General features: G+C 42.0%; 1 protein-coding gene across 5 annotated transcripts; it reads right to left on the bottom strand.

Moving 5' to 3' along the window:
* Positions 1-319: 319 nt before the first annotated feature.
* Positions 320-21,695, bottom strand: PARL (presenilin associated rhomboid like). 5 transcript variants are annotated; one of them, XM_073360059.2, is made up of 10 exons: positions 21,412-21,686; positions 19,693-19,885; positions 18,528-18,668; positions 15,942-15,990; positions 13,436-13,531; positions 12,007-12,156; positions 11,391-11,461; positions 9,897-9,998; positions 2,990-3,087; positions 320-612 (listed from the first exon to the last, which is right to left on the bottom strand). In XM_073360059.2, exons 1-10 carry the CDS (start codon positions 21,480-21,482, stop codon positions 498-500), a joined length of 1,086 nt encoding a protein of 361 aa, XP_073216160.1. In that variant the 5' UTR covers positions 21,483-21,686; the 3' UTR covers positions 320-497. The 5 variants fall into 5 exon arrangements, 4 of the variants coding, with proteins under 4 accessions (XP_073216160.1, XP_073216162.1, XP_073216161.1 ...); XR_012160819.2 differs by lacking the exons at positions 320-612; positions 2,990-3,087 and adding exons at positions 7,127-7,226; positions 7,909-8,437 and having other exon boundaries at positions 21,412-21,695; XM_073360061.2 differs by lacking the exons at positions 320-612; positions 2,990-3,087 and adding an exon at positions 7,127-7,226 and having other exon boundaries at positions 21,412-21,692.
* Positions 21,696-23,718: the final 2,023 nt, after the last annotated feature.

The raw sequence follows: 23,718 nt of genomic DNA, 5'->3' as shown, positions 1-23,718 counted from the left end.
TCTGACCTCCTTTATATTACAGGCCATTAAATTTCACCCACATATGCCTGTACTGAGTCTAATACCTTATTTGGCTAAAGCATATCTCCTGAAAAGGCATCCAGCCTTGATCTGAAGATATCAAGAGAGGGTGGCTCCACCTTCCCTTGGTAGTTTATTTCAATGGTTAATCACCAACACTGTTAACAAAAGTTGTGCTTAATTTATTGTTTGAATGTGCCTGGTTTCAGCTTCCAGCCACTTAAGTAAAAATGTTTCTTCTTGTCAAATAGTTTTTAAAAATATGATGCACACCTTTACTTCATAAACCAATCAGATATAAACTTTATCAGTTCATTCTCTGCTGAACTGCATTTATTTGCAAGGGTAGTTTACATTAGAAATTACACATCCTAAGTGGTGTTCTGTGGAGTTGCAAAAAAAATTCCAGAACCAATTCACTTCCATGTCTTCAAGTAGCACACCATTTTCTGCATAAGCAGGCGGTAAAATTAGAATCAGTGAGATCCTCCACCTCCTTTTCCTCGGTTCTTAGACCTCATTTCATGCCAAGCCTTCACCAGTGGTTCTCTGTTCTTCCATATGAGTTCATGGCCATAAGTTACATACCACCTGAAAACAAAAACAAAATTTCAACTGAAATTAGATCATGCAAAGCTAAAGTTAAGAAAGAGATAGAACAATGATAACTGCAATATCTGTTAAACAGCGTAATAGATGGGATAACCCAGAAGAAGCAGTAATAGAAATTAATAGGGTAAGTAAGTTTGATAAGCTTTTGGAAGAAAACACCAACAACTTTAGGTAAGCTTTCTGGTTCCATTTACTCCTAATAACTTACACAGTTCTGCATCAGAGGGGTAGCCGTGGTAGTCTGGATTTGTAAAAGCAGCAAAGAGTCCTGTGGCACCTTATAGACTAACAGACGAATTGGAGCACGAGCTTTCGTGGGTGAATACAATGCATCCGACGAAGTGGGTATTCATCCACGAAAGCTCATGCTCCAATAAGTCTGTTAGTCTAAGGTGCCACAGGACACTCTGCTGCTTTTACACAGTTCTGTACTTCCACCTGCCCCCATGTAGTTGAACAGTAGTTAGCACCTCAAATTTCTATCTCCTGTAGCCAAAAAAAATTGCACCAAGTACTACTCCACTTAAAAGAATATTAGAGTATAGTATATATTGCTTATGTCAATGCATTCCAACTATATTGCCGTAGAGGCATTTCCTGATATGCAAATGAGCTCAGAAAAAAAAATCTAGAATAGTCTCACTTCATTTGAAGCAAACTGCCTCCTCTAACTGGATGGGTGCAGAAGTAATCCATTGGAAGTAATTTTTCTGGCATAACACACAGACATTTAAATGAACATCAGCACCATGCATTAGCAGAAGATTATGGTGAAGTTAGGGACCATGTAAGGGAGAGACTGACAGTGCTAGATGAACCCAGGCAGAATGTTCTCCCCACAGTTCTTTACGAATGCATCTCAGTCCTGACTTGCAATAGCACTTTTGTACCAGCCCTCAACTTCTGCTGAACAGACTGCCGGTCACACCAAGCTATGTGGAATGGACAATTTTCTACAAGGGATTATGCACATAACACAATACTCATTTCACCTGTGACCTAATTAGAATACAAACCTAGGTCTTCAATGGTGAAGTGACTGGACTGATTATTTACAAGTCTAATGAGTGGGTCTGTGTGAGGGAGGGACAGCAAAGGAGAATGGGAATCGGTCAGTGCACATGTGCTTTTGAGACCACTTTTACCCCAGTTGCCTTAATTTTCTCTCTCCTGTGTGTAATATCAGAGATCTGTCAATGGTGTGTGTAGAAGCTGTATTATAATGAACACTGATATAGACAAATCAAGATGATATGCTAACACCAAATGCTTTAGTCAGTGATTTAAGAGAAGAGGTAGTGAGGAGAATGCGGTAGCTCAGAATTTGCTAGTGTTAAGGAGTCCAACAAACAGCAAAGAGAAAGAAACTAAATTTGCAGGGCAAGATGAAAGCATTCACTGATTCTTTTAGATTCTATGAGTTTCTAACTGGCCATTTTTAGATAAAAAGAACAATCATTCTGATTACAGTGCTGTCAGCTAAGAGGCATGCGGAAGGGGCTGAAAGGGATAATTTATAAGTTTCTTCAGGACTTTTTAGATGTTTTGATGAGCTAGTTGCAAAACTGCTGGGCAAACTTTTGCCATTTGCATTGAGTTCTTCGTGCTCTTATACAGCTCCACTAAGTATCAAGTAGGGTTTTATTTTAAGTGTAATAAGGTTCTTACTGTTAAGGGTGTAAGTTAGACCAGTGGTTCTCAACGGGGTGTCCATGGACCCCTGGGAGTCCGCAAGCCAGTTTCAGAGGGTCTGCCATGCAGGGCTGGCATTAGACTGACTGGGGCCCAGGGCAGAAATTTAAGCCCCGAGCTCCCCTGCCCAGGGCTGAAGCTGAAGCCTGAGCATCTGAGCAGTTTTTATAGCATGTTATTTTGGGGTGGTGGAGAGCGAGAGCCTGGGGAGGGGCTCAGAAAGAAAAAGGTTGGGAACTCTGGAGTTAGACAAGACCAGAGCTCTATCAGAGCAAAGAACAGAGAGACAGATTAGGTAATTAGTTCAACACCTCACCATGCCGAATTGTTTCCTACATTTTCTAGTGCTTCAACCCAATTAGCGATAATCTTTGAAGGCTTCACACAGGGAGACAATGCAACCAAACGAACAAAATTACTAGCTTTTCAATGGAATTTGACCTAGCAGATCTCACAGTTGCTCACTAGCCCACCCAAACTGATAAGAAGAGATACATTGAGACATGGGAAGTTTTACTGAGCTGTGCAGTTGAAAAGATGTTTTCATTAGTCCAGTGTGTCCTCCATTAAACTAATGCACCAGAATGTTTTAAATATTTTCTCTTTTTCAAATACAGAATTGTTTGCACATAATCAATAAAGTTAATAGATAACAAAAACTTACATTCCAAATAGAGCTCCCCCAAGATGTGCTGCATGGTCAAAAAATTTCCAACCCAAAACAAGTCCTGCGGTGTCCATTGCAATAATGGCTTTTAAAGCCTATAAATGAACAAAGCATTGTGTGAGCAGAATCTGCAGCAGTCTCTAATATCCAGCAGTAGGAATGTGTCATATTTACCATTAAGCAAACATTTAAATAACAGAACATTCTCTATGACATGCAACAATACTTACTACGTAAATAAAGATTTCTCTTGAGACAGGAGCAGACTCTAGCCCTGCTGTTTTCTCACCAGACAATATACATGAAGTCTACTTCTACCAGAAGCCACAGAATAAAGGAGGCTAAGAATGTGGCAGTAAATATAATTTAATTAAAATATTCTACAAACCTAAAATGTGCATTTATTACATTTTAAAAACATATCAGCTCTATTGCAACGTCAAGCCAGAAGAGGAGGTAAATCACTAGTAAAAAGGAACATTACATACAGATCACACCAATCAAGGAAGTGTGGCAAATATCTCATTCACAGGTCAGTTCTATATAAGCCATAATCATTCTATGCAGTAACAGCCTAGATTTGTGTCTGTGCTCCCAAATACTGCCCCCTCCAACCATGTTGGTATGCACCTCTGCCTCTACTAGATGGAAGGTGTGGGACAGCATCCTCAACCTCTCGCCCACTGAGTATTTACTACTAGTACCGATGCTGGATGAAATATCAGACCTATTTAAGAGTAGAAGAACAGGGTATTCTAGAATGGTTATTACTGTATAAGCAGAAGTACTGATAACAGTATGTCACCCTTTAGTGGATGCAATTTACTAACTATAAGCCCTAAGACTTATACAAGTGTGCATGTTTCTTGGGTTATACACTAGCAGTAACATGGAGAAACAGTTTGCATATTTACCACAGTATTAACTAGAATAATTAGTACCTAATTATATGTACTCAGCGATAAACTAATTGCCTTCAATTCTGAGAGTCAGAATTACATTCTCACATTTGGACTATTATGGTTAAAGGGTTTTTTTGTGGCCACAGTGTAATTAAAGAAACAGTGGGTGAGGTGATATTTTATTGGACTAATATCTGTTGGTGAAAGACAAGCTTTCAAGCTATACAGAGCTGCTCTTCAACTCTGCGTAAGCTTGTCTCTTTCACCAGCAGAAGTTGGTCCAATAAGAGGCATTACCTTACTCACCTGGTCTCTCTAATATCTTGGGAGCAACATGGGTACAACACTGCAGACAAAGGATAATTAAGTTTCATGAAGGAGCTACTTTTTTTAATAGTTTTTTTAAACTCTAAAGCATGAATTAAGTTTTAGGTGTACATTAAGTTTGAAAATGTAACTAAATGATAAACTTGTTGATGGAGGCAGTGTAGGAGATTAAACTAATCTGAGGTTTTCAGTGAAATAACTCAGATACGGTTACACTGTTTTAGAGTTCGAGTGAAAAAACACCCCCCTGAGCGCTGCAAGTTTCAGCGCTGTAAAGTGCCAGTGTAGACCGTGCACCAGCACTGGGAGCTATTCCCCTCGTGGAGGTGGTTTTTTTTTTAGAGCGCTGGAAGAGCTCTCTCCCAGCGCTGTGCCACAACTACACAAGCCACATTAAAGCGTTGCCGTGGCAGCGCTTTAACGTTTCCAGTGAAGATGTGCCCTAGGTAGGAGGTTAGAAAAACTCATTAAATAAACTAGTGGCATTAGTGTCTCAGGGTGTAGCTAAATGATTTTTAAAACCTGTTTCAGGAAAGAGATAATTGAAGCGTTGATGCAAACTACAACACAGATCTGCATAAAAAACCCACAGTAAGAACAAAAGTTCCAAGACTTAAGTTTAAAGAAAGACTTGAAGGTTAGATTAGAGGTGTGTCTACACTGGTGGAGTTACAGGGCCGGCAGTTACAGCACCACTCAGAGAGCGCAAAAGGGAAACCGCTGTTGTGTGTTCACACTATCAGCTGCCTGCGCAATACCATGTTCACACTTGCAGCAGTATTCAGAGCGGTGCACTCTGGGCAGCTCTCTCACAGAGCACCTCTTCCTCTTCTGCCGCTAAGAGTTATGGGAAGATGGAGGGGGTCACGGGGCATCCTGGGTCCTGTCCCAAAGCCCCATGATGCATTACTTCACATCCCAGCAATCCCTGTGCTTCCGTCCACATTTGGTGCCATCTTTCTACAGTTTTGTACTGTGCACTCTGCTCTGCTTCTTTGGGCTGCAGGAATGGATCCTCCACTGTTGACCAATACGCTGCTTGCTCTCACTAACACATCACGAGTGGCAGCGGAGTTATTCCTTAAACAACAAAGGCAAGAGCAATTCGAGATTGATCTCGCCACGTGTAGTAGCTACGACACGAGATTGCTTGTGGCATTCACTAAGGTGCTGACCACAGCGGAATGCCGCTTTTGGGCTCGGGAAACAAGCACTGAGTGGTGGGATCACATCATCATACACATCTGGGATGATGAGCAGTGGCTGAAAAACTGTCAGATGAGGAAAGCCACATTCATGGGACTGTGTGATGAGCTTTCCCCAGCCCTGCAGCACAAGGACACAAGAATGAGAGCTGCCCTACCTTTGGAGAAGCGCATGGCGATTGCACTGTGGAAGCTGGCTACTTCAGACTGCTACCGTTCGGTCGCTAACCAGTTCGGAGTTGGAAAGTCGACCGTTGGACTTGTGTTGATGGAAGCGTGCAGGGCCATTAATCGCATCCTGCTCCAAAAGACCGTGACTCTGGGCAACATGCGTGACATTGTGGCTGGCTTTGCACACATGGGCTTCCCTAACTGCGGAGGGGCGATAACTGGCATGCATATTCCAATTCTGGCACCAGACCACCTAGCACGTTAATCAGAAGGGGTATTTCTCTTTGGTTTTCCAGGCACTTGTGGATCATTGTGAGCATTTCACAGACATTAAAGCAGGCTAGTCCAGAAAGGTGCATGATGCACCCATCTTTCGGAACACTGGCCTGTTCAGGAAGCTGCAAGCAGAAGATCACCGTAGGGGAAGTTGAAATGCCCATTGTGATCCTGGGAGACCCTGCCTACCCCTTAATGCCATGGTTTATGAAGCCATACACGGGGCACCTTGACAGCAGCAAGGAGCAGTTCTAACAACAGACTGAGCAAGTGCAGAATAACTGCTGTGCTTTTTGGCCATTTAAAGGCCCTCTGGCGCTGCCTATATGGGAAGCTGGACCTGGCCGATGACAATATTCCTATGCTTATAGTCGCATGCTGTATGCTCCATAATATTTGTGAAGGGAAGGGTGAAAGCTTCACTCAGGGTTGGACTACTGAGGCTTAGTGCCTGGAGGCTGAATGTGAACAGCCAGAGACCAGGGCTATTAGGGAGGCACAGCACGGGCCATAAAGATTAGGGATGCCCTGAGGCAACAATTTGAAGCTGAAAGCCACTAATATTTGTTATTATGCTCTAGAGTGCAGTGCTTGTAATGCTAGGAGGTGATTGTGATTGGTGCAGACGATGCACCCTGAAGGTTTAAGAAAATTGCCTGTTGCTTTGCAGGACTGTTTGCTTTCAAACCAAAACAATTCTTTTATTAAAAACAACAACCGGAGGAGAGAAAGAGACAACCCCCCCCCCACATCAGCACTGAAGGGGATGAGGGAAGGGAGGGTCCCAGGAGGAGGTGGGGTCCTGGAACGGTTAAAAGATTTGTGTATGTCCAGGTATCATTTCCAACCTTCTCCTCTGGAGTACAGTGCAGTGGGTGCTGTACTTCAGCAGGGCCAAACTGCAGAGGGATGGGTGTTGAGTGCAGTGGATACTGGGAGTCCATAGTGCTGGACTGTGATAGGGGAGGAGTGGAATGTAGTGTGTACAGACTGGAACAAGGAGGTTGATAAGAGTGTGTTGGCGGTGTCTGGGGGGCGCATGGGAAAGTTTTGTGACAGCGGCTGCTGGGGAGGGCAAGTAAGGAGCTGCTTGGTTGGCAGTGCTAGTAGCACCTGAAGCATGTCTGCTTGGCGCTCCATAACGTTTAAGAGCCACTCCGTGGCTTTGTTCTGGCATGCCGTGTTCTCATTTAGGTCTCTCTTCTTGCCATCCCGCCACTCCTTCAATTCTTGTTTTTCAGCCGCAGAGTGCATCATGACATCATACAGAAAGTCCTCTTTAGTTCTTTCTAATTCTGCGCAGCCGTTCAGCTGGAGATAATAGAGAGGGAGGCTGGGCTCCTAAAGTCATATCTGTGAAGCCAAAATGCAACATTTTACAGAATCAGTATTGTTTGCGACAGACCACCAATTCAATGATTTAAAACACAGCTGCTATTCACATACCTATCAATAACTGGCTGACCCCTGGCAAGCACACAAGCCACAAGACCCCCAAAATGGTGAGTAACCACAGGGGCAGGGGAAATCAGTGTTCCAGGACCACACTGTACACTGGGCACGTGGCTCTTGGGGAGAGCCAGCACTGTAAGGGGGGGAGCGTTATCATTCCTGTCCCCACATTTTCCACAGGCTGTGTTCATTATGGAAGATATCTTGCTGCTGAGGGTGAGCTGGGAATCAAGGGAGCGTCTTCTCCAAGACTGCGGCTCGCCTGTGTGCAGCAATGGTCCTGTCCTGTCCCCCCCCTTCCCCACATGACGGCAGATTGGCACGGGAAATTTACCCTTAATGGGGCAAGAAACAAAGCAGCTCTGCCAAATGCAGCAGTGGATTGCCCAGTATCTCCAGGAGAGTTTTGTGGAGATCTTTGAGGCAGATTCCTGTGATGCGAGGGAGTCAATCAACAGCCTGTTCCACCGCTCAGAGTAGGCATGTGGTGGTATGTGCATCATACAGACATAACCCTGCTTTCTGCAACCCTCCTGCCCCCAACATCTTCTCTTCAGTGATTCCCAAAATCAAAGCCACTTACCAGGGGCCTCCTTTCCTGTTTGCACTTCACCAAGCTCCAACAGCTGTGACTGGCTAGCCTCCTCCAGGGTAGAGAAGAGCTCCTGGCTGCATGCATCTCTGACCTCCAAGGTGTCCTCTGCCTTTGGGCCCCTCTTCCCCTCCACATCCTCGTTCAAGATTTCCTCCTACTGTCTTGGTCCACTCCAACTGGCATGTGAGCCACCAAAGTATCCACAGCGGCCTTTGCAGTGGAGGTGGGGTCGACCCTGAGTATTGTGTCCAGCTCTTTATAGAACCGGCAGCTTGTGGGCGCAGCACTGGAGCAGCAGTTTGCCTCCCGCGCCTTGTGGTAGGTGTTCCACAGCTCCTTCGTTTTGATCATACACTGCAGTGTGTCCCAGTCATGGCCCCTTTCTGCCATGCATTGTGAAATCTGTCCGTAGGTATCATAATTCCTATGGCTGGAGCGCAGCTGGGACTGTGCAGCATCCTCTCCTCAAATGCTGATGAGGTCCAGCAGCTCGGCATTGCTCCAAGTGGGGGATCACCTGGTGCATGGAGCAGGCATCGTCACCTTGAAAGATGTGCTGAGACCACTGCATGCATCACCGAGCAAACAGGAAGGGGACTTTCAAAATTCCCAAGGAATTTAAGGGGTGGGGATGACTGTCACCTGAGGGCAGGCTAGAAGAGTTCAAACCGATGACCAGAGAAGTGAAAACAGGCATTGTGGGACACCTCCTGGATGCCAATCACTGCGCTGTAATCGACCAGGGTGTCTACACGGGCACCACGATGCTATAGCCCCAGCACAGAAAGCTGCATGCCTCTCGTTGGGGTGGTTTTTTTACAGCACTGCAAATGCACGGTTTCTGTGCACTAAGTGGCCTGGCACTGTGTGCACCTCGAGAGTTACAACGCAGAAAGCTGCTTTACTGCACAGAAACTTGCCAGTGTAGACAAGGCCTAAAAAATGCTTTGAAATTTAAAACTGATAGAAATCTCAGTAAACTCATTCCCTTACAGTGCATATTTTAAACCCAGTTGTCTTAAAATGGGTTTAAATACAGCAATTAAGCTATCATTACTAAAACAGTGTTCAGTAGCATACAAAAAAGATGACTATGCATCTTAACTCAGGAGTCAAGATATATGAATGAGTTTCTAAAATATATATATTTTTTAAAAGCGGGGAAAGGAAACAAAGAATGAGAATATTAAGAATATGCCACAAAAGCCCCAGGGATTTATTCCTGTTCCTAAAACTTATGTTCTTAGACACAGCAGCAGGAAGCGTCTAAAGCAGGAGACAAGCATCTACAGCAATGTGATTAGAAATGATTTTTTTTGGAAAATTAAATTCTCAGATCTGCCTCTGCAGATTTCCTCTTTCTTATTCGCCCCCAAGTTATTTTTCACACAGTTCATTTAAAAGTTGCCTGAAATAAGTAACTAGGTCCTGCAGTTTATCCCTAACAAACATAGCCATACACTATGTGGCACACTTTGAATGACAATAGGTTCCCACAGTGCATGTACACAATTTTGTTAGACTTTCTCACAGGCATTGGGTTCCCTTTCCCTACCCCCATTTTCTGCAGCTTTAAGAATTTGGTGTGAAATACACCTCCAGGAAGGAATCTAGAAGTTAAGCTCTATACAATTTAAAAAAAATAACCAAGAGACAAGCAATTGAAAACAAGCCAGATCCTTGATTGCTCTGCATCTTGTCTAGTCATTATACACGAGAACAGAGTCAGTGCAGAACTCTACCAAATGAGAGTGACAACATTTTATATCCACTTTGCATTGGTGTAAATGACTACATAAAGTTCAGAGCAACAGCAAATCAGGCCCTAAGACTTCAAGCCATGACCATGTATTTAAATAAAAATTAGATATTGTTTGTATACTCATATTAAAAGGAGACATTCAGATACTGTTGGAGTGTAGGGAAAGGAAAATATTTAAAGTATATAATTTCATCTGATATTCAAAGGCACTTACATTTCCTGCTGTAAATGTGAACATTGGAAGAAGTATGATAGCTAGTTTTGCTTCTGGCATCTTCGTACATACTGCTGCAAGGACAGTCATTATAGCTCCTGACTGAAAATACATTAAAATACATGACAGTGAGCTGAGATATTACCCAAGGGAAATTTATTTTTCAGTATGTGGACCTATTTTGCTTGCTGCCTTTCTTTTCCAATGCAGCCCTATGACAAGTCCCAAAGCACAAAGCAGTATGGTAAGTTTAGTATAGAAATAAATCAAGAAATCAGTGCTTTATTTTGAGATCTGAATGTATAAAAGCTGAAAGAATTGCTTCCTATGTCCTCATTGTCTGACCTCTAAAAAACGAGTTGTAACCTTTTCTGAAAACCATTTCATTTGTAATGATCATAAATAACCGATGTTAATATAGTGCCTTTCATCCCAATGAATTTTAGAAATATAATCTAGTACTGCTGAAATATAACTGTAGCTAAGGTGAAAGCAACCACTCAGTTTAAAGCATGCTGGACATCAGCAGATGACAACTTTTTTGGCCAAGGAAACTGGATCAAACCCCTCCTCTAACAACATAAGCCCACTGGATCTTCCAAGTCCATGCATGGACAAGACCTTAAACTGTATGTAAGTTTGTGTGGTAATATCAATACCTGATCAGTGAGAAAGTTACTCTGTAGCAAATACAAATGATTTGCAGGATAAGTGAACCATATGTATATGGCATTAATTGAAATTCAACTTATCAACTGCAGCTCTAGTTGTCCAACAAGTTCCTTCCTCCATTTGAAAAACAAAATGTTTTTTTAAAAAAACCAAAACACGATGCAAATAAAACCATAAATCTTGATCTAGCAGCAAATTCACTTTACCCTTACTATAAGTTGGTTGAGTGCCTTAAAACATCCCAAAGCTTTGTGTATTTTTATTTAGAAAAAATGTAAGCAGAAGAGAAAATAAGCATACCACTCCTGCCAACTTCAGAAATTCTACAAATTGAGTGTGCTCAAGCAAAAGTTCTATATTTTTGGGAAGGAAGTTGATGGGAAACATTTCACCAGCATTACTTGTTAATTTCTACTGTCCCTGATCGTATGATCTCTTGTGACCTCTTCAAAAAGCATACGATTTTCAATAATTAGAGCATAATTATGCATTATAGTCTCATGTAACAATCTTTATAAAACAGTGAGTTCAGTTCTACAATTTATCTGCTCAGTGACGAGATCCTGCTGCTAAGCACTAGTTTACAACCCATTAGCATTTAGCAGCATTAGTTCTGGGCTGCTGGTACCAAGGGCTTGAAAGGATGGCTCAGTTCTTGCACAGGAATGAGTGACTATTCTCAATGCTGATAACTCCTGCCTGCCTTCCCAAGCCAACATATCCCTGATTTCTAAGAAAGCTGTGGAATACAGTGCTTTGAAACTGGTTTTAGTGATGTTATGAGATATAGGATTTGGGGATTTTAAAACATGTGCTACTCACAGCTCCAAGTGATGGTCCAAATCTTCCAGTAGTTACTTTACTGATGTAACTGACAAACGTGGAGATAACACCTAAGAAAGGTGAAATTACTGTCAGAAACCATATCGGGAATGTAAGTGAGGTGCAGGAGGCGCCTAAATGTTTGCATGAGGCATCTTGTACACTAACTTTTTAACTTAATTTTTCAAGGAGGTAGGCATGGAGACTAGAAACGGTTGTAGTTTTGGCTGTCATCTCAAGGATGTCCTAAGACATTGTTAAAAACTAATAGTTCAGTGATGAAGCATGACTTTAAATTCAAGGCTTGCACTTTGACAGCCGAAAATGAAACATTCCAATGTGATTAGTGCTCTGTTCTGCAGCAGTTCTTTGGGGGCAGGGACCATCTTTTTGTTTTTTGTTCAGTGCCTCACAGTGGGGTCCTGGTCTATGACTAGGGCTACTAGATACTACGGTAATACAAATACATAATTAAAATAAGCACCAGGGTTGGCATATGACAGCCTATGGGAATGAAGAATCAGTGTCTACAGCTATATTAATCTTTCTCTCACTTCCTACCTGCATAAATATGGTCATGACATTTATTTAAAGAATTAATCTTTTGAAAAATTACCTGCAGAAAGGTACACTGCTATGAACTGCTCACGTCCCAAAAGAGAAACTATACTTGAAGAAAAACTCCACAACACATACATATTTGCAGCCATGTGGAACAAAGAGAAATGACTAAATGTAGAGAGCAGCATAGGAGAGCAAAGGACTCCTACAAGAAGAAGAAAACTAGTGGTTAATGAAGAACAAATACAGGCCATTTTAGTATTTTTATTTTCATTTGTGTGCATAAGTACTTACAACACAAGCAAGAGAAAATATAGTTATCAGACTTCTTAAATATTTCATAAGCTTTAAATGTGTAAAATGCAAGAAGTGTAATGAGCATCAGATTCAGTGTGGTGACTGCTAAAGCATACAACATTTTCTAAGAAATCGGTCACCCATGTGAAATAGTACATTAAAGATTTCCTTGTGGAGAGATTACATGGATTTTTCAAAAGCTTCCACACCATTCTTTAGAGAGAGTGGGAAAGCCGCTTTTTTTCCATTGAGGGTTGTGTCCAATTATTACTGCTTAGGTTAAGGTACGAAGGAGAATCTTAGCTTTCATTTTAAAAAATGTCTAGTCCTATTCAGTGCAGTGGTAAAGGTAAATAGATAGAAACCAATCTCTAGTTCAAAGTCTGAAAATTTCAGAGGACCCTAAGTCAACTGGGAGTCCAACTCCCATTGAAATTCAGTTAGTTGTCTAATTCCCTTAGGCTTTCCAAATCCCAACCTAAAGGCACAAGCATCTGGTTTCCACTTCTACAGTAGGAGTAAGGGGATGGGAGGTACCAGAAGAGCCTCCTCCCTCATGTTCCTCCACATCCCTGTATCTATTTTGGAAATGGACCCCAACTGCTTGTGCCTTTAGATCCTACAGTTAAAATTTTCAAGGCTATTTTACCACGAATGAAAGCTGAGATTCTCCTTCATGTGGAGAAAAGGCCAGCTCTGTGGCAAAGGACTTGTAGGAACCCTCTCATGCTCATTGGCAAGTATACAATTGTTATACAGTGATAAGCAAATGCACACCATTCTGCATGTATGGTGGTGTCCATCTCCCCTGCACTCAGGCCACTAATTCCTATCAGCAGGGAATATTAATGTTAAAAATCAAGAACAACTTTAAACAGCTTTTTTAAGAACCATAAAAATGGTTTGTTTCCTCCCAAAAGACCAGAAAGAGTACTAATCAGGACTGAGCTAGGACTTCATTCCACTATGAGAGAAATCCCCCTTTGCAAAGACATAAGCCATTTGTTGTTCCGCGTGGCACACTTGAAGATACTGGACCTTAAAACCTTGACATTATAATCTCTAGCAAAGATGTTTTTGGGAAAAAAATTATAAGTTTCTATAAATATATTATTTATAATTTACCCCTCCACAAGACCCGCCTGTTGAATTGGACGGACAGACATACTCACACATAGTACACTTACTAGAGGCTGGATTAGATGTGAAGTAAGTTATCATTGTCCGCTGCATAGAAGGGATTCTCCATAAACAGAACACAAAGACATTTGCAGCTATGATACCTAGAAAGAAAAAAATCCAATTTAGAGACAAAAGTATGAATATAACATACAAGAACAAAGCACTTGGTAGCAAAGTTTCAGAATTTCAGGGCCATGTTTAAGACAATATCTGTTTTTTTCTTTGCTACTCCCATATAAAAATGGCAATTTTAAATTTTATTTTCTGATTTTAAGAAAAATGAACTGGAATTCACAAATCTTTACACAATGAACACCCTTTTAACAGAAGTCACATTTTGTATCTAAACCAGCATTCCTTTAGTTGCACAAAATACACACATGTATACTGTCCAGTGAGTCACTTCCAAGAAATCTGCAACTAACTACAAATTTGTCTTTGTAATTTACAAACTGTTGTTTACTTACTAAGTTTTAATTCTGATTATGTTATAATTTAGATAAGAATGTAAATGATTGAGAGCAGACAGATGAAAGTTTACATCCTTGCAGGTTTCCAAGTATTTGCAGACACCTAAAACCAAATTAAAATATAGCTTTGGCCCTGGAAAGCACATAAAGCTGTTTTTAAAGATCTGAATGGTTTATATTATAAATCTGGCATTACCGGGGAGGGGAAGATAATGTCTTTCCTTGTAAAAACTTAGATTCCTTATTTTCATGACTTATCTGAAAGACTCCTGCTGAACTCAAACGAGCTGCTTTTAGCTTTAAGAGAGAGTCTATCCTATGCTACAGTGCTTTCTTATTAACCAAAGATTTCATTATGTGGTCAACAACACCAAGTTATAGAAGACCTCGACAAGGAATTTTTGCAAAATAATTCCAAATCTGTTCTGGTGCAACATGGCAGATAAGTATGTTTGAAACGTTTCAATGTACACCAGTTAAATTTACATGTAATATGTAAAAGGCCCTATTTAATTTGCAATATTGTGGAAATTCAATTTTGACAATGGGAGCCCTGGGCGGCTGCCGACAGTGGAAATTTGCGGAACAGTAACAATGGGCTTTATTACTACAAATAAGGTCCGTTATTACTTTTCTGCAATTTTCCATGACTTGTCCGCAATTCAGCCGCGATTTTTTGACAACCATCCTGCAATTCAAGTAGGGCCTTAAATATAAATATTAACCATATATTGAGACTCACCAGAGACTATGCATGATTAATTTTCCACCTCATTTTTCCAGACAGAATATTGGCATAATAAAAGCTTAAACTGGATGTTAAGAGTAATCCAAAATATTGTATAAAAACCAGTTGATGGGACCTTATATTTAGCTGAAATTCTTTAATGTGGCTATAATTGCCCTAAACATTCAAGACTTAAGTGCAATTTATTTTTAGACTACTGAGCAATCCTTTAAAATGAGGCAGAAAGTGGCTGAAACCAATTTAAATATTTTGTCCTTAAAGATTTACTTTTTCTATATAAATATATATTTTATGACAAATGGAAACACTGGTTATTTAGAGTAACAGCCGTGTTAGTCTGTATTCGCAAAAAGAAAAGGAGTACTTGGTTAGTCTCTAAGGTGCCACAAGTACTCCTTTTCTTTTTACTGGTTATTTAGGCTCCAATATGGTTAATAGAAATCTGCTCAGGTACTCAAATATTTTTACATACAGCATACATAACATGGAGCATGTTCTAGATTAAATGCCATAAATTAGCTATTTCTCATCTATTTTTCTCTTTAATCTGAATAGCTTTGTGAGATGTCTATTAATGGGATTTCAAAAATTCTGTATTAAGCAGATTCCAGGTTATTCCTGTTAAATATAAATACCTATATATTATGTAACAAAATCTGATACACAACAAGATAGCTACCTCCTGTTTGCAATATTGTGTATGCAGTCATGATACATTAACAGGAAGCAGTGAGTTTATGCTGCAACACATCAAGAAAAATTACAATATGTTTCTATTATTTCTGGTTATGGTGCATAAAATTGCATGATATTCCTTGGATGACAAAGAACATTTCCAGAAAAAGGAAAAGATAGCTATTTTACCCAGTAGTACACAGTAAATCTGCCTCTCACGAGAAAGCTGTTAACTTGAAGGACAACTACTATTCAACACAGTTTGTGCTGGTAGGCTCTGGCAAGGTTATAGAAATTCTTTACTATGCTGCTTCTGAGGGTCCCTCATGCTCAATTTTTACTGTACTTCTATACATGTAGTAGAAAGAAGATTCTAACACTGCACAATATTCCAAACAAGTTAGTGGAGATTTCATTTAACGTACAAGAAATATGTTCTGTGAGAAGGAATGGGTAGCAGAGGCAGATGGGGAATGAAAATAGCATGTACGTACAGAGATTTGCTTTGTTTCTTACAATCGATAAGCATGGTATGAAAGCCATCTATTGTGACATACTGTACCTGTTTGCCATAATTCTCTTCCTGTGAATGTCTAATACTTGTAAGCTAACACAAACCTGTCACAGTCCGCTGACCCTCACTCAGGCTATTCCACCACATGTTAACCTGAAAGAGAATAAGTAGTATTCACAGACCTCCCAAAATAGCCAGGATCTCAGAACTATTTGAAAAATCACATAAGGTTCTACTTAAATAAATACATAAAAATCAAGTTCTTTTTAACAGAAGGATTGAGTAAATATACGTTTCTAATATTCATTCTGTTAGTTTTTTTATAGAAAAGTTAATTTTCTGTTCATATATTTTTTAATATCTCTTCTTTCAGTTAAATATCCTGTTACAGAAAAAGATCCAGTCCTTACATGGTATTAAACAGCATAGCTCCACTGAATTCCAAAGAACAATATCAGTTTATACCAATGAAGATCTAGCCCACAATATTTGTTTATCTCCTAGGCTGAGCCTCTTGCTGACAGCTATTTGTGGTCTCACACCACCCACCTTTGAGAGTCCACCTTTGTGCCAGAGGTAATTTTTTACAGAAGCAGCTCACAAGATGTGACAGTCACTCCCGCTTGTATCCAGTTCAGCCCATCCCTCCCTCCATCTCTAAGAAACCCTCTAGAAAAATGTATTATGACCACAGGCAGCTCTTAAATGTGCTTTTTTCCCCTCTGTCCCCTTCTAATAGTCCCTTTTAAATACATTTTTTAAATTGTTGGTTTGATTATACTTAGTTTTAAAACACTCCGAGGTGCTACATATATTATTTCTAGAGGCTGGACAAAAAGTGACCAAATAAGATTTCAGTTAATTGTTCAAGTCATCACTCCATCTCTCCCCATTTCCTTAATTATCTGGCTTAGGATCTGGATAAACCCACATCAATATTTTCTCCCCATCATGTCCTCCAGTATGGCCATTATGCAAACATGATTTTGTGTAATACAAAAAGCCTACATGCCTTTATAAACTAGTACTGGATGCTGAATTTAGAAGGATACTTGTATTACCAGATGGAGATAAGGGCTGGGGATTTTTTAAAAATGTATTAGCAATGACATGGTAGTTTTGTTTATTATATTTTAGATAGTTAATTAGAATCCAGCAACCCTTTCCTATCAGATAGTTTAGTACTAAACTTGTTTTCTTCACAATATCTAAATACTCGTAAGGGGCAGCTTTCATGTTACATCTCATTCATATGAACACAGATGACAAGACATGCATTTGGACAGGAGTACTACAGTGTATTCAACTCACATCACGGACACAGAGGGTTCCTCTGCATCCTGCTCAGGGCACATTGCCTCTGCACCTGACACTCACCTCTACTAATAGTGGAAGAAACAGACCAGGACTAGGAATCAGATCTGCTCTACTGCTTGCCAGAGAACCAACCTCTCTGTGGACATAATGTATAGAACCCATTTCTTATATTTTAAATGAAAATATTACAGTAAAGTGCAAGTGATTGTGTTGCCAACTGATACTTTTATCATAAGTCGAGCAATATTTGGTCTTTGTCTTAAAGTCACAAATTCTGGAGTCAGGTGTTTACTTGGGAATTTTTTTTTTTTTAATGTTCATTTATAAAAATGTTTCTAGTCCTTATAATTGCAAAGAAAAGCTTGAAAACATGAAACTTAAAGGCTCAAAACCAAGAAGACAAGAATCTCATATTTATGCTTTTTAAAAAAAACTCATGATTTTTAAGCCAATTATTTTTGAACACTGAGGGTTGGCAATACTACGCTTTCTAACACGATAAAAAAGCAAGTGGCATTTTAAGATGTATTAGATATACCAAGAACTATTGGTCTCCTGTCCTTTTTTTTTTTGGTGGGGGGGGGAGCAAGAAGCAGGCTGCTATTGTATCTATTTGATAGCACTCCCAAATGTTTAGTTTTCATCTGTGCTAACTGTGAATCAGCTTCCTTTTGAATTAACATATAGCACACTGTAAACTGCAAGCCTGTCTCCCCCAGCCCAGAGAGGACTAATGCCAACCCCAAAAGTCTGTTCAGGCCCTTCCTTCAGGGTCCAGTTTCATTCTTTAAATACAAAACTCAGAGTAACACACACATTTATCCTGCAGATCGAAACAGTTTGGATGGCACCAGTGGCCTTTCCCCTTGCATCTCTTCCCACTGCTCCAGAGCCAGCCAGGGGAGCCAAATTCCTTCCTGCAGCTCTCCTAGTCCTTTATATAGGAATCAGCTGACCCATTCCCAACTGGGTCTGATAATGGAACAGGGCAGGCTGCCCAGCCCCAACCGCCCTGACCCTTAAAGGGAACAGACCATCCTCTTATGCAAACCTGTGTCATTTCTGCCATACAGCACTAATTAGAAAAGTTGTTAAAGTGCCAAGAATTTGACACTATAAAATAAGACAGACAAATATCTATTACTGTATTCAACCAATACTAGAGAGGCATCAAAATACATGCCTGATTTTTACTTTGTTGTATCCAGCGTTGACCATGTGGCAGTCGTCCAGGGTTACATTACTGAGGTAGGTCAAGCATCATATTCAGTAAAACACTAAGCACACTATTCATATGCAATACATGTTATTATAGTCCTATAATCACTGTACTGACCATATTTAAATTCACAAGATAGTTATGTTCTGTGTACCTGCTTTCTGAAGTCCCCACTTTTCTGAGGTCGTAACTTATCCATCCAATCTGCTCGAGCCTCATCAAAATAGTTCTGGACCCGGGATTTTAGGTATTCATACTGCCAAATAGCAGCTGATCCAAATGCACAACCTGTAAACTATGTAACATCAGATGCATTCAAAACCAAAGTCTAATATGGAAGACAAACTCTTATACAATTTTAGGTTAAAAAATATAGCACGTGCTCCTACTGCACTTACGTATGAATACTATTAAAAACATTCAAAAAGTGAGGTTCTCACTGAATTATATATTACATATTGTCTAATACAATCAATATTGCTAAGAGCCTTCTTTTTATGGTTATTTTGCCAGACATTGCAGGCTACTGCCTAACTGCCAGTTAGTGGCAGGATTAGATAATACTGTGCCACAAAAATCAGTAGTCTTGTTGCAAAATTTAGGGTCAGTGTGCTAAACCCTCCACTCCTTTCTACTTTGTTAGGAGAGGTCTTCATTCCCTTTCTTTCAGGCTGGAGGGAGAAGGGAAACAGGTACCAGAGGATGGGACACTGACTGGGATGCAACAGGAAAGGCACTCTGACTTTCAAGGATGATTCAAAAAGGCTGTAGAGTATACGAAAACAGCTACCAGTTTGTTTAGCTTCAGGATGATTTTTTTTTTTAACCTTACTCGGGAGAGGGAGAAGTACTGGCAACACTCAGGACTCAAGAAGAAGCTAGTTGAATAGTATATGTATGGGAAATGTATTCAAGAATATTCTCTCCCTTTGAAAGGGATAGCAGCTCCCTTAGGACTGGCAAGCAAGACACTGTACAGATTATAAAAACACAGGACTATTTAAGCAGGAATTCCCAGATTAATGGGGTAACCATTTGGTAATACTGCTCCTGGAAGAAATCCACCAAACCCACTGAAGATAGTGAGTTAAAATAGGGAAAAAAAATGTTCTGAGAAAACGGTTTTAAAAAATTAAGAAAAGGTACCTTGATGGTGATGGGTATACAGCCTCATGCAATAAGCTTCTGTGATTTTATTGCATTATTTTTAATGGAATACTCTCGTTTATCATGCAGAAATTCTATTGCAGTCACCTGCACAAGTAACTCCGCATCAAAGCTACTTCTAATACATGTAACATGATGGCACAAACAATTACCCCAATTGTGAAAAAGAATGGCTTCACAAGATGCTTCAGCGAAGGGGAAGACGTATAAAAGATTGTTTCCTGTACTGGAGGAGACAGACTACTTTTGTATGGTTTGGAGCCAGTTTCTTGGTCTGGTTTTCGAGGTTCAGTCTTTTGTGGCACTCTTTTGAATCCATTTCTCTGCTGTGTATATAAAGTAAACCTGGGAAAAGAAGAAATGGGTGCCATATACAAAGTCAATGTTGACTAACTATCGCTATTTAAACCCAAACCGTCTTATTATCTAGATGTTACAGAAACTTTTTGGTAGGGAGGGGGAGATAGATCAGCTAACTTCTTTACACAACTGTAAAGAGGTGTGTTCTTCACCTGCATTCCCCTGCTTCAGGATTTACGTTGCCCTTCACAGAACGGGGAAACTAGCTATTGTGTGTTTCAGCCTCTTATTTTCCAGTCTAGCTTGCATAAGGATACGAAAATAAAATAATCATGGTATCAGCATACTAGCTAAAAGTGCTGGCAACATGGTTCAACTCTGTTCCTCACTGTGTTATGAAACCAACTCAGACCATTCATTTCCCAAGGCTGGGGAGCTGCTGGGAAGCAGCTTAAGTTTCAGGCCCTGGAACGGCCAAGTTAATTTTGTGTTACTTCAAGTGTAATCCTTAATGCAGGGGTGTCCAGCCTGAGCCCGAGAAGGAGCCAGAATTTAACAGTGTACACTGCCAAAGAGCCACAGTAATATGTCAGCAGCCCCCCATCAGCTCCCCACTCCCACTATCTCCCACCCACTGGCAGCCTCACTGATCAGCACCTCCTGATCAGACGTTTTCGTGGCATGGGGGGAGGGGGGCAGAGAGAGAAGTGAGGACAGGCAGGCTCAGGAGAGGGTGCGGGAAGAGGTGGAGTGGGGGAAGGGCCTGTGGGAGAGCCAGGGGTTGAGCAGTGAGCACCCCCTGGCACATTGGAAAGTTGGCACCTGTGGCTCCAGCCCCGGAGTCGGTGCCTATACAAGGAGCCGCATATTAACTTCTGAAGAGCCGCATGTGGCTCCAGAGCCACAGGTTGCCACCCCTGCCTTAGTGCATTACCTTGTTATCAAGTAATATGGTTAAAATACCACCACAGGATGGCAGTGCGCTTGAGTTAATGCTGAAGGAATTTCAACTTTGGGAATTTCCTCATTTTAACGCTCGATCTTAGCACTGCACTACCACCAAGGGACGTATGTACCGTTACAGACAGTCCTCTCACTCGGTTAAATGCCCCGGGGTGTGGGGGGGTGTCTGAGCCTGTCCTAGCCAAGGGGCGCTAGGTGCGGGCTGGGAGACCCCTAGGCCCAACACTGGCTCTAGACAGCTCGGCTCCACTCCCTGGACGGATTTTCAAGAGATTTTCCGCATTTCCTCTGAAACGCGCCCCCGGCCGAGCCTGGGCCATTTCGCGGCCGGCTGCAGAGGCAGGGCCCCGCCAGGGCACAGGGAGATGGGCAGAGGCCAGGTTGGGTCTCGCCAGTCGGAAGCCCCCAGCTCGGAGCCGGGGCGCTCCTCACACAGCACGGGGACTGCGCACGGTCCGGGACAGCCCGCAAGGCGCCGGGGCCCTCCCCACCTGCAGCCACCGGGGGCACGCCCCCGTCCCCTATGCCTAGCACCCGGACCCCCCTCCCGGCTCATCGCACCGGCCTCAGCCGGGACCCCGTCCCGGGCGGGCCGCTCCCCCCCGTACCTGTGGCCCCGAGAGCGGCGGCCGCTCAGCGCCTCTCGGCTGCAGAGCCGGACCCAGCAGCTCCACGCCATGTTCCGACCCTGGCCCGCCCCGAACCTCAAGCGCTTCCGGAGCACCCGGCAGCCTCGGCCGCCATCTAACCGGGAACAGCGCCCGGCGCGTCACAAGAGGACCGGGAAGGGCTGGATCCCGGCCATCCTACAGTGCGGGGGAGGACAGCCCTCCCCACGCTCCGCCGTAGCTGGGACCGGGCTGGGCCTGGCCGGCAGCTACCGAGCCACAGACACTGCACGGTTGCTCACCGGACGCCATGTTGAGAGGGTTATTTCTGGTACTCCGGTCAACAACAGCCGCCATGTTGAGAAGGATATAGGCCACAGCCCACTTTAGCTGCCATGTTGAGAGGGTCATTGCCTGTCTTTCCCAGCTCGACCTCCGCCATGTTGAGAAGGGCATTTCCGGTATTGTCCGCTCAGCCTGGGCCGCCATGTTGAGAAAGTCAATACCACGTGACCACAGAGCTCCCCATTGCCCGCCATGTTGAGAGGGGCATTTTCGAAGGCTGATGTTACCTCTTCCCCCGCCTTGGTGCTTAAGTGAAAAGCTGTTTTAAAGATGGCGGCCATCCGAAGGCGCGCAGGGCTGTGGTGTTTGTGGACCCCTGGGGAGGGCTGGAGATCCTACTGGGTCTGCTACTGAGGGGTGCTGATCCTGGGGTAGGGTGACCAGATAGCAGGTGTGAAAAATCGGGACAGGGGATGGGGGAGTAATAGGAGCCTCTATAAGAAAAAGCCCCAAATATTGGGACATCTGGTCACCCTACCCTGGGGGCTGAGAGTAGCAGCTACTGTAGGGCTGGGGGAGGCAGAAGCCCAGCAGCAGGAGAGCTTGGGCTTGGGGGAGCTCCATGGCAGCTCCTACATCCTCTTCTAGGCCCTGCAGGCCTGTGGGGCTTGAAATCTGGTGGGGCTTGGCTCCTGCAGCAAGGCCCAAGGCATGAGAGCCTGGTTGGCATAGCTAGACAGGAGGGAATCAATTTATATTGGAAAACATTGATTTCACCAAATGCACGTGCAAGCCCTGGGGGAAAATATTTCCATCAGTAACAATCAAAATGTACAGCTCAGAGAGGGGAAGAAAAATGCTATTTGGGAACATATTAGAGGTTGATTTAAGGATTTTTTACTTGTATATGTTGACAGATGATGGTGTCTGTTTTTGTGGCAAAGCTTTAACTTTTTGACTCTCGACAGCTGTCATTAAATAATTATTGTCCGACTCCCCCATAATTTCCTGCACTGTGAAAATGTTAATGGATAAAAAGTTTTGTAGAAAAATCTTTAAAATACATATTGATATCCATCAGAATTATAAATAAATAAAAATCAAATTCTGCTAAACTACAGCTGGGGGCTTGTTATACTCTTGCAGTTTTTTATCCTGGGGCTCACAGTAGTTGTGTTATTTATATATGTATGTATATGTGTGTGTATAAACCCATCTTCTGAAATCTTCTGATTATGTGACAAGCTCATCTTTCATTAATAAAACAGAAAGCAGCTTCTGACAGTTCTGTTGTGGAGAAAAGCTTGAAAACATGACTCAAGTAAAAGAACATAAACTATAATTAAATAAATATACTTTATTTTAAATCTCATGGTTTTTTAAACCGATCTCATGGTTTTTTAGACCTGACTTGCAGCTTTTTATTGCTTGATGTTAGCAATACTGAGGAGAGACTCAGTGATGGTGTTAGGTTTGGGGAGAAGGAACTGGGCTGTAACGGGAAGTGGCAGACTCTGAGATGGCTTTTATAGTGCCTTCAGGTCCAAATCAGGGACCAAAGCAGTGTACTGGCAAGTAAAATGGTCCCTGCCTGGCCCTAGAGAACTCACAATGTAGGACTGACAAATCCAATAGATGGATAAACAGAGACATGAGTGTAGGGTGATGGGCAAAGTAACAGTAATGATGAATGTCATTTGCGTATATTAGTGGTTTGATCATATGAATCATAAGTGGTCACCGGCCAAATAAAAGTATTTTCAGTATCCCCATCAAATGTAGGGATGGGGGCAGGAAAGCAGTCCACTTGAGGATTGTGGGGAATGAATTAAGATTTGTTTCCTTTTTGAATTTGCATCTTGTTTAACTGGATGGGGATTTTGTCTGCTAAGATGAATACTAGACAGTGACCTGAAGCAACCTCCTTAAGCCTCTCCTTAAACTTGTGTGTGATTCTGCTTTGTGTGTTCATATATGCAATTTGTTTTAAATCTGTATTTTATCTCTTTCTAATCTGCACTG

The sequence above is a fragment of the Lepidochelys kempii genome, chromosome 9, assembly GCF_965140285.1.
Source record: "Lepidochelys kempii isolate rLepKem1 chromosome 9, rLepKem1.hap1, whole genome shotgun sequence".
NCBI classification, from domain to species: Eukaryota; Metazoa; Chordata; order Testudines; family Cheloniidae; genus Lepidochelys; species Lepidochelys kempii.
Note: the sequence above shows the minus strand (reverse complement) of the source record. Positions and strands in the feature narration are given on the sequence as shown.